An 11,166-nucleotide genomic window follows, 5' to 3' on the forward strand; every position below is an offset into this window, starting at 1 on the left:
CATTTTGTGAAAGCACCAATAGTCATCCCTACAATATTGTTACAACATCAAAGTATTTGGTCAAAAATATTGTGATATTTACTAATTTTATCATTTATCAATATCATGATAATGATATGGTTTTTCACCTGTATCACCCTGGTTCATTACTGATACCTTGTAAACATAATTTAATTGTTTGTACAGTAAAATAACTAGTATTACCCAATAGTCTAAAAATACACTATTACAAGAGAAAGTCGTACAAAATTTTACTAAATCTAAAAGTGCAGAAATATCAGAAAATGACAGGAACATGAGCAAAAGTACCCATTATTAAGACTGCCCTCTTTCAGAGCCTGATATTAATGCATAATATTGTATTATGCCATAGTATTAATGGCATTGCAGGTAAAAGGTGGAGCTAATTTACTCTACAGTATATTCTATATAAATATGTGAGAATGAATCATATTTTTGTATGAAAAATCTTAATCTGAAAAGTAGCAACTATGGCTGACAAACTCATGTAGTGGAGTAAAAAAATCCTTCTTCTGAAATGTATTTAAGGAGAAGTATAAAGAAGCATAAAATGGAAATACTATGTACTTAAGTACAGTACTTGAGCAAACATACTTAGTTACTACTGAAATTAAAATACTAGATCAAATTATTTTATGAAGAAATCTTCGGGAAAAGTCCAGCATTACAGTACAAGACGAGCCTTTATTTTTGCAATAAGAAAAACATGTCTTGTTAACACTGTGACAAGTTTTAAAAATGAGACATAGATCAGTGACAGAACTATTAACAAGAGAAGCTTCCAACCTACTCTCAGTGCCCCTTTAAAACAGGTGGAACAAGTAGGGGAAGGGCTGTACTGACAAAACGTGCATGACAAGAATGGGTGGATGACAGCAAGTTGCAATGGATGAACCGAAATATAAGTATGACAGAATGAAGGATTCGGTTTCAGTTTCATTTCCTGGTCAGATGTGAAAAAAACATTTTCCTATGAGATAAACAAGAAAAACATGCCATACAGAACTGTTGCAAATGGGATGCGGCTTGGTGTGCAGCTTCTGATGTGGGTTTTACTGTAAGAACATGACACTGGTTTGAATGGAGACAATAGGACAGATGTGCGGTTGGTGCTTTCAACAGAAGACGGTCTTCAGGTGTATGTATGTTGATTTTGGCCTCATATCAGAGAGCGAAGAGAATGATGTGAACATTTACAAACGGAGGAAGACAATGAGCACTGGCACTCTGCTGTATAGAGGTTAGAATATACAGTACAATAAATATAAATAGGGAAGAGGGAAGACTGAGCAAGAAAAATTTATGGACACAAAACGATTTACATTCGAGTCAAATATATAATGCAGCATGAAGAAAAGGAGAAGGAACAGAAAACCCTGCAAGTTGATTCTATATTTGGCAAGTGAGCCAATAAAACCTGGACACACGCCCGCAAGAGACCAATGTTGTTCTTAACAGGCTGTCCTGAGGTGAGATTTGACATTGAATGTCCACAGTACATTGACTCTTGCTCTATAGAGACATGTTTTGCTAGGAGAACCTTATAAACTTATACCACATTACATCTTGAAAAACTATTCAACCATGATGCTTACATTTCCAATGCTTTTCTTGCAACTCATCATATATGACAGTTGAGGCAGTTTTAAAAAATTAGATTTCATTAAATAGCAATTTCATTTTGGCAATAGGGACATGCTCCAATCAACTGATCCAAACCTCTTTAAAATAGCACTTACTTACTATGTTAACCCATAACTAAAGACTCATAGTTATCCTTCCCAATGTTCGTTAGCATCACTGTACTGAGTAAATTTAGAAGTGAATGCAATAATCAAAAATCTCTTTAAGAAATAAACATGAGGAGATTTTTTTGCAAGACACTCAGGAAAATGAGCATCACGAGGTGACTGTGAATCCAACTTCATTTTGTCCGCTGCAGGGCTGCATTTTCCCACTTGCTCCTCTGCTTTAGCCAAACTGGAAAAAGAAGTTTCCAGGTCCAGAGTCTAGAAAAAAAGAACAAGAAATAAAGGAGTTAATGAAAATGATGCCCTTTCTCTGGTTGATTTTTTTGTGTTTTGATGAAGTTAAGAATGTCTAAACTGTGAAAAAAAAAAAAAAAACATACCTGGACTGGAGTCGAAACTGAATCCTCCACCATGGCCACCAAAGAAAGCCCTGAAGATGTTGTTTGCATCAAAATCTAGAGAGAAAGCAAAGGCAAACAGAACAGAATTAGCTGGGGATGATGAGGAGGAACAGCAGCGAAAAAAACAGATGACATAATCTGCTAAATTAAACACAGCATAAGTTGTGAAACAACCTGGTTGACATAAAGGGAGAGAGAGAGAGAGAGGGGGAGAGAGAGAGACAGAGAGAGAGAGAGAGAGAGAGAGAGAGAGAGAGAGAGAGAGAGAGAGAGAGAGAGAGTGAGTGAGTGAGTGAGTGTGTGTGTGTGTGTATTATACAAGTATAAAACATAGGTGTCATCAGTACAGTGTGTGTGTACACAACGAAGATAAATATGAACTGCTAGACCATCAAGACAGGAGAGTATAAAAGTTGTTTATGTTGCAGCTCCCATTTAGTGTTACTGAGGCTCACTGACTTCGGTACAGTACCTAATACTTAATGGGCGACTCCAGCTGTGTTCTTTTCCAGGTTTTAAAAATGTAAACTCCCTCTCAGTCATTAGCAAAAAGCAGCGACATAGGTTAAAGCACTGATGAAGGTAGGAATAAAATAAAAGCACAAGCGCCCCAGTAGCTCAGTTAGTGGAGCTTATGAGCCACGAACAGAGGCTGAGCCCTCAGCAACGGACATGGGTTTGATTCCAGTCCATTTCCCTTTGCTGCATGTCTTCCCCTGAACTCTCTCTCATTTCCTGTTTATCTATAAGCTGTCCTGTCAAATGAAGACAAAGAAGCTTAAAAAATCATCTTAAAATAAAAAAAAATGCATGAAACTTAATAGCTCTTTCATTTAAATAACAGTCATATTGTACAGCATTGCATTTGCTTTCATCTTTTTTTTATTTTATCATACTTTATTTATTGTTATGCATCAATATACCAACATAACATTAATGATGGCTATTCATATCTATTGAAGTGTCCCAGTAAGACATGCACAATACCAGGACCCTGAGATTTAGGCAGCTAAATGGAATACAGCCATCATTAATTTCATTGTCTACACCTGTGTGTTTCCTGCTATAATAAAGTGTGGGATAACTGTGGGAAACTGATGAGAGTGTAGATATGTTTTCTATTATCCCACTAATGACCAGTGGGTTGAATGTAAATCCATCTTAAGAAAAGAAAAAGCACACACCTCTCCCATCAAAGCAGCCGTCGTCATCCAAGTCGTGCCCGCTGTCGTAACGGATCTTCTTCTTGGGGTCAGAGAGCACCGTGAAGGCCTCACCCACCTCCTTGAATTTCTTTTCCTCCTCCTTTTGCACTTCTGGAGTTGCAGCGCTGTGACGGTCTGCGAGACAATGACACAATACACGATTAGATAAGATAAACAAACATCGAATATAATCAAAGTCAGTATCTTGCATGCCTGTGCAAACACCAAGAGGGCTACCTGGGTGATGCATGAGGGCCCGTTTGCGATAGGCCTTTTTGATCTCGTCCTCGGTGGCGTTCTTGCCAACTCCCAGGACCTTGTAGTAATCTTTCCGCTTGCTTTTCTTCAGCTCCAGTTGTGCTGTCTTGAGCAGGTGCTTGTGATCTAGAGGGATTAAAAAAAAAATCAGACCACGTGAGCGTGTGAAAACCTGACCAATTATAATACAGTCAGTAAAAAATACGACAGCAGCTTACCTGATGTTTTTTCTGTCTGGTAAACCTTTTCATAGTCCCGTACGGCCTCCTCGTACTGCTCTGTGTCCATGTAACTATGGGTAACACAAAGTCACTTTAAAACTGTATACAATACTGAACAACAAAACACACAAATGAGAAGAAAAAGTGCTCATATTTCCAGTATAACATACCACTGAGCTCTTCTTAAGTAGGCCTTGATGTAAGTGTCATCTAGTTTGATTGCATTGGTGCAGTCATCAATGGCTTCATTAAGTTTCTTCAGCTGTTGACAAGGACGAAGTTAATTACAGTGAGCTGAACGGGAACAAAGAGCTGATAGAGCATGGTAGCTATTTTTAAGCAAATAATCAGACAGTATTATAAATGAAATGTCTGTAACTGCTAATATGTAATTTGGAAACAGCATTTTCAAAGAATGAGTGGATTTTTTTTGGGCTTTTACCTTTGCTCCTGCTGTGGCTCTGTTGCAGTAGAGTTTTGCATTGGTCTTGATGTTGTTGGGGTCTATCGTCAGCGCCTCAGTGTACAACTGGTAGGCTGCTTCATAGTTGTTATTCTTGAAAGCCTGGTTGCCCTCCTCTTTCTTGGCTTTAAGGGCTTTAGCATTCTGGGTTAGAAAGAGAAACAGTCCTCATGTTTCATTTAAAACAAGCTTGCAGTGAAATATAAGATATTCTCAATATTTCAGCATGTCTTGAGCCATGTGAACTCTAAGAACGACATCTTTCAGTCTATTTGTTGGAGCAGTCTTAAAGGTGTCCTGTGGGGATTTGTTAAGTTTGCATTCAGTGTTTTGCCTCAAATGACATACCTGGGGTCTAACACAAAATGATAGTCTTACCCTGCAGGCTATCCGAGCCTTTTCATGGTCAGGTGCCATGCGCAGAGCCTGGATAAAGAACTGTACAGCTTTATCGATGCAGTCCTCATAGTAGAGACACAGGCCTCGGACGTACAGTGCGTCTGCATTCGTGGAATCCATTCGCAGGATATCACTGTAAGAGTTTCATAGAAAAGCTCTACTGTAAATAATCTGCAAATCAAATCCACTCTTCTTCTCGGAAAGCTACTAAAACAGATTTTGCACTCATATCTAAATCCTTAAGAGAATCTGAGAAGCTAGTGCTAATAAATAATGACACAGGAGAAAACAAATTACATCACTGTAACAAAATAATAATAAACTAAGTACAAGTTGTTCCTACCTCGCTACTGACTGGGCTTCAGGGTAGCGTCCCAGCAGAGCCAGACACTCGGCCTTGAGGATCTTGAAGCGGTGGCAGGCAGAAGCCACAGTTAGGGCCCGGTCCATACAGAACACCACCTGGATCAGGACAAAATTTAAGTTCTGATGTAAAACAATTGCATTTCCAATCAAACAGTTTTAAGTGTAAACATCATTCAAAAGGTTTCTGTGAACAGGCTGTCAGCTACTAAAGAAACTCTTTGAATGATATTGGATTAATTCAACTACTCAAGCTGATGAAATCTGTCAACTTTTTTCCAGTACATTTGTGCTTAAATCTGGTGTTAATTACAAACAAACAAATTATAATTTATATACCATACTGTGATGCAACAGATGTTGCTTATGTTTTCCAGGTATGAACATTTGTAGACCAGACTAATAACTGATCACATGCCGAATCAAGTAAGATGAAACAATACAATTTGTGAGTTTGATGAAAAAGCACAATGGGTGTTAAGTACCTTTCTGAAATCCCGCTTTTCAAAGCCAAAATCCGCCATCCGCTCGAATTCCAGTAGAGCTGCTGCACTCTTATGCTGAAACACAACAAAAATCATCCATCAGCACTTTCTTTACAATGGTAGTAAGATGAGTTTGAGCTGCATGATTCAGACTTTTGCTCCAAGACTGTTAACTATCATGCAATTCAATTAAGTGCATTCTTAAACAGTACTTATAGCATATAAAAGGTGAAAAGTTCAGGTGGTCCCCACCTCCTGCTGGGCCTCTCTGTTGCTAGGCTCCAGCTCCAAAACCTTCTGAAAGCAGCGACTGGCAGCCATGGCATTTCCCAACGACAGGTGGCACTTTCCCTCACGCAGATGACCCTGTGTAAAAACTTGACATATTACTCCCTATTCTGCAAGTGTAACCGATGTTTTGAGACTGTAAGTACAGTGCGAAGTTGAGATGATGCATGTTAAACTTTAGACAAGAAGCCATTCAGCTTTCATCATCACCATATTCTAAATAAGTATAATCTGTTTAACTAGGAAAATGTCTGTGTGGTTTATAAGATAATGCATGTTTTAGGTCCTCCTCTGACTGGTTTCATCAACTTCTGATCTACCACAAACAGAGCTACTGGAGCTACTGCTAGGGGCGATTGCACAATCGCACTTTGGAAAATTGCATTTAGGCAGGCTGTCTTTTCCCTATGAGGATCACATAAATGGAATTCTAAACCACAATCAATAAGAGAGTCCCCATCATATCATTAGTCAAAGTGTAATTGTAGGAAATGGCTTCTTGAGAGCCAACAATGTCAATACTGATGTTTTTTATCCACCTTTATCATGACTGTACTCATACAGTAGCTGTAGCATCTACTTTTGGTTTTTATCCGCCAATTTTCTTTAAGTTTTGTATAAGCTTTGTACCACCGTGTATGTCTTAAATGACTAACTCCTGTTCATACTGTACTATTTTAACTATTCTATGGTGCCTAAAAACATCTGGCAAAGGGACTGTTGATGAAAACCGGCCTTTAACTAACTCAGGTGCATGTACATCCATATAAATGTTGATTGAAGTGTATTGTCCCTTTTCAAATAAATAAACAAAATGTCCTAGATGATAAAGTCTGTTCAAACTGACCTTCATGAAACAGTCATCCAACCGCACAGCCTGCTGGGAATCTTCTAGAGCCTCTCGAAAGCGACGGAGCATCATGAGGGTGGCTGCCCTGTTGCCATAATAGCTGGCGTTTTGGGGGCATGCATCTTGAGATAAAAGGGGAGCATGTGTTGTAAAATATGTCAGGAGGGGGAAATGGCTCAGTTAATTCCAGTAAGAAGGATGAGATAGCGTTATTCTCACCAATGGCCTTGGTGTAGTAGTTGAAAGCCTCGGAATAATCCCTCTTGCTGTAGAATGCATTTCCTTGCTCTTTGAAGCCTTCAGCCTGCCTGTAGGACGAAAAACAGAAACCAACGTCAAGGTGGAACAGGTATTTTATGAAAGTAATAGAAAATAAGCTGATACAATATGAAACAAAGACAAATCGTTCAGCAATGAACCAGTTAACCAATGCCTTTCACAAGTCAAAATGTACACAGAAAGATTAAAAAATGATTACTCACTCAGGCTAGCTTATTATAAATATAAATCAAGCAGGAACATCGCACGTCGCACATTTCATCTGTGGCTTCTTAAGGCTAGTAAACCAAATAAATTCACAGCAAAGTCAGTTCAGCATGCTGTAGCGCGTGTTGATGTTTTTACCAGAGATGTTCCTGCGACTGAGCAGCACCTGATCCCTTATACTGGCTGTACAGAGGAATTGTTTTTATTTCTAAATATTTTAATATTGTATTGTGAATAAGCCTGTCACAAAATTATTACATAATCACCTGATTGCAATTATTTTAGATGACCAATGATGATGAATCATTTCCATTCACCTGTATAAAAACAGCTGGATGAAATGAACAGGAATGTCATATTTCTTTCACATATCTGTTTGAGGTTTGACTGGCGTGCTTTTGATCAGTTTGTCACATCCCCTTTTTCTGCTATGGTTTAACAGCACCTGAGTGGAGACTTATTACCACCAACTGTTTACCTCGAGGTGCTTAACTTCTAATATTCACATAATGGCAGTAGATGGAAACACACATTACTTTGCTTTTTTTTTTTTGCAGTAAATTTGTTAAAAATTTACATTACGTGACTGTGGATGACAAGGTGTAGCCTATTACTATTTGCATATATCAGTAATAGATTTGTATATTTAAGTTATTCTTCATGTCATATCTGCAGTGTGCCATTTTTGTTTACAAAGCCTGAAAGGCAAACAGAAACAAATTAGGCTTATACTACAAAAGTGGCATAAAATAAACAGAAACTGACAATTATTGAATTATTTGCATGGATAATCATCAACTAAAATATCTTGATTGTGACAGTACTAACTGTGAGAGTGAAAAACTGCTGAAGTCACTGACATCAAACCAGGTGGTTTGCTAAAAATCTTTTGTTTACACCAGAGAATTTCTTGTAGGCAGAGTCTGAAAGGGCTCAACTGTAGTATGTTACACCTGGAACTGGGACAGCAGAGCAGGGTACACATAGTCCCAATAGCTAAACATAGCAGTGAAATTCACCTGCTGCAGTCCCTTCAAAAGAGCCAAGTGTAAAGGGGAAATCAACGCTGATTTACAAACGGAGGGAGCTTCTGCTGTGCTGCTCTTCAACATTAAGCCTAACTAAGATTGGGTGCAGATGAAGAAAACAATGTTCTTCAGTGTGTGATTTTGTTTTGATTTAGGGGCATAATGTAATTCCCAGAGGCCAAAACTTGCCCTAGTAAGTACGAGTCAGTGGTTTATATGACAATGGCCATGTGATGTTAACTGACTCCAAGATGGTGCCTAAAACCATTACTGACATAAAAATAAAACAAAACCATGTAAACAATGATGATATCAATATACTACAGCTGTTATGATCCAAACACAGCTGATAATACTGGCCCCTAAGTGTAAAGTTACCACATGCTAAAATAAGGATTAGCTTTGTAAAAATGCACAAAGGTGATTTAAGTGATTTTGAATCTGGCATGGTTGTTAGTGCCAGGCGGGCTGGTTTGTGTATTTCAGACTGTGCTGATCTACTGGGATTTTCATACACAACTATGTCTCAGAGCCTGTACTTTGGAACAACCTGCCCGAGGAAATGGTGAGCAAAATTGTTTTTTATCTTTTAAGTCTCTTCTAAAAACACACTTTTACAAAAAGGCTTTCATCATAACTCCCTGTGCACTGCTGTTCAGGAGTTTCACTGAAGGGTCTGTTTCCTGCATTTGTTTTGTATTAGTCCTGTTTTTCAGCACACACCTGTATGTTACATTTTTGTGTATTCTCAGTAGTATTTCTGTTTTTTGCTGTGTGTTTTTAGTTGTCTGTTCACTGTATATATTTCTATTTATTTTTTATTGTTGCTCTTTGTATTTATTGTATCTAAGGCACTTTGTAAACATCGTTTTTACAAATGTACTATATAAATAGTTATTATTATTAGGGTTTACAGAGAATGGTCTGAAAAAGAGACAATATCCAGTGAGCAACATTTCTCTGAGCAAAATGTCTTGCTGATGGCAGAGGTCAGAAGAAAATGACTTGACTGGGAGCTAAACTGCATTGCTGGCATCAAGAGAAACTTCAGTAATTTTCAACATGGATCCTATTTTCTCATGTTTTTGTGTCTAGATGAAGATACATTATTCAAGAGAACTGCACAAAAATTGAATTTCAATATGGGTGCAAAATAGGGCTGTAAAATACAGTTTTTAAAAAATGACATTGTGAGCTTTCTTACATACAGACCAGGACAGCTCTGTGGCACTAAAACACTTATTACAATGCTTGTTTATATATAATATTACATACACTATAGGTAACATATATACAGTGTTTTGTCACGCATTGTGTCCTGCAATTTTTGACAAAATACCTAAGCATCAATATTGTAGGGATAACTATTGGTGCTCTCACAAAATAGTAGTACAACGTTAAATAAATAACCACTGTACTTTACTGTGATGCGGACTTTAACACCAGGAAAAGACCAAACCTAAGCCATATCACAATATATCGTTATTCGAAATGTAAGTTATTAGAGTCTCATATCAAGATACAGAATATCAAAATATTGCCCTGACCAATGTTGTCATAATCTGAGCAGGTGACCCGCTGTTAACAAGGCGTAGCCTATAATTTTTCTAGTTACAGAGCCTATATGTCATTTCTGCAACACACCGACACAAACAGAATGTTTTTATTTACAGAAATAGATCATGTCATGTATTACATTTGCCGAATTTACAAGAGAAGACCAATCATTAAAAATCTATCGTAGACCGCATTTCGCAAAGTTTTTTAAGTGTCTCCTACTTCAACAACACACAAAACTCCGTGATTTTTAGAGGGAGTCTGAGGCTAATTCAGGTGTAGGTTAAGTACAAAGGCATGATCGGAACGTTTATTATCCGGATGAAGGGAGTATGAAGAGCTGGAAAATGGGAAATGGTCTAATTAATATGAATGTGGTCAATTACTCACTTTCACTCTTTCTGACGGTTTGCCAACCAAATCGAGCTAAAGCTATAGCTATGTAGCTTCGTCGTATGGAAGTTTCTCGAAAGATGGACTCATTACCTGAGTGCCCAGCAACAGACTTGTCTTGATGCTTTCTTTCTCAAGTTAAGGTTTACAAATGCGTCAGTACAAACAGTTTCATTAACTTAAGTAGCGACTCTCAAAAGACAGTAGTTAGTTCTTGGACATCTAAAGTTAGCTGAGCATATGTCAAAACAAGCTAGGTTAAATCACTTCATTTGGTTCGCAAATGAGTTGCTAAGTACGTTTAAGTTTATTAGAAAAATACACAATTTATGGTCCAGTTCGATCCATAGAAAGTATGATAACCCCAATGCCTGATAATAATAAAAAACAATAAAAGATAAGATTTAACAAAAGTGGTACATTTACATTTGTTTCCCCACTAGCAAGCTAAGCTAACCTGTTAGCTTGTCTACGGGCCGTTCGTACGAGCTTTGTAATTTTACAGCGGCTGAAGTCAGTCCACAAATTCTCGCATATTTTCACATTATACACAAAGCACAATGAAACACGGCCGACATATATGATGTTTACCGCTCCAGGTCCTCCGGACTGCGGATCTGGGCTTCTGTGTCCACCGGCACGTCGATGTCAACAGCTGCCATTTTTTCTGGAAAGGACGAACCAGCGTCATTTCCGGGTAGTGATAGCTTTTATTTATTTATTTATTTTATTTTGAGGTCATGAGAAACTAGGCCACCACAAAAACATATAACACATCTTATATAAAATTTTGCAAAGTCTTATATCATGTGAATGTTTTTTTTCTAAGATTATGATATTTTGCATTTTATTTTATTATTGTAAATTTGAGACAGAGACAAAAATGTTTTTAAAACAAATGTTACAAAAGAGGTGGATTAAACCAATTTTTTATGCTACTATTTTGATAAAATTGTCAATCAGCTCAGTAACTTACATCCAGTTATTTCAACATGAT

The 11,166-nt window shown here is 37.7% G+C and overlaps 1 protein-coding gene across 1 annotated transcript; it reads right to left on the reverse strand.

Annotated features, from left to right (window-relative positions):
- Positions 1–1,755: 1,755 nt before the first annotated feature.
- LOC146312064 (dnaJ homolog subfamily C member 7-like) lies at positions 1,756–10,866 on the reverse strand. The gene is made up of 14 exons (XM_084741097.1): positions 10,761–10,866; positions 6,925–7,013; positions 6,703–6,827; positions 5,820–5,933; positions 5,568–5,642; positions 5,063–5,181; positions 4,699–4,852; positions 4,300–4,464; positions 4,028–4,119; positions 3,855–3,928; positions 3,616–3,762; positions 3,358–3,513; positions 2,153–2,227; positions 1,756–2,030 (listed from the first exon to the last, which is right to left on the reverse strand). The coding sequence occupies exons 1-14, from the start codon at positions 10,829–10,831 to the stop codon at positions 1,993–1,995; spliced, it is 1,494 nt and encodes a 497-aa protein (XP_084597223.1). The 5' UTR covers positions 10,832–10,866; the 3' UTR covers positions 1,756–1,992.
- Between the last annotated feature and the right edge of the window lie 300 nt (positions 10,867–11,166).

The sequence above is a fragment of the Lutjanus erythropterus genome, chromosome 17 (assembly GCF_056507025.1).
Source record: "Lutjanus erythropterus isolate fLutEry1 chromosome 17, fLutEry1.hap2, whole genome shotgun sequence".
Lineage (NCBI taxonomy): Eukaryota > Metazoa > Chordata > Actinopteri > Lutjaniformes > Lutjanidae > Lutjanus > Lutjanus erythropterus.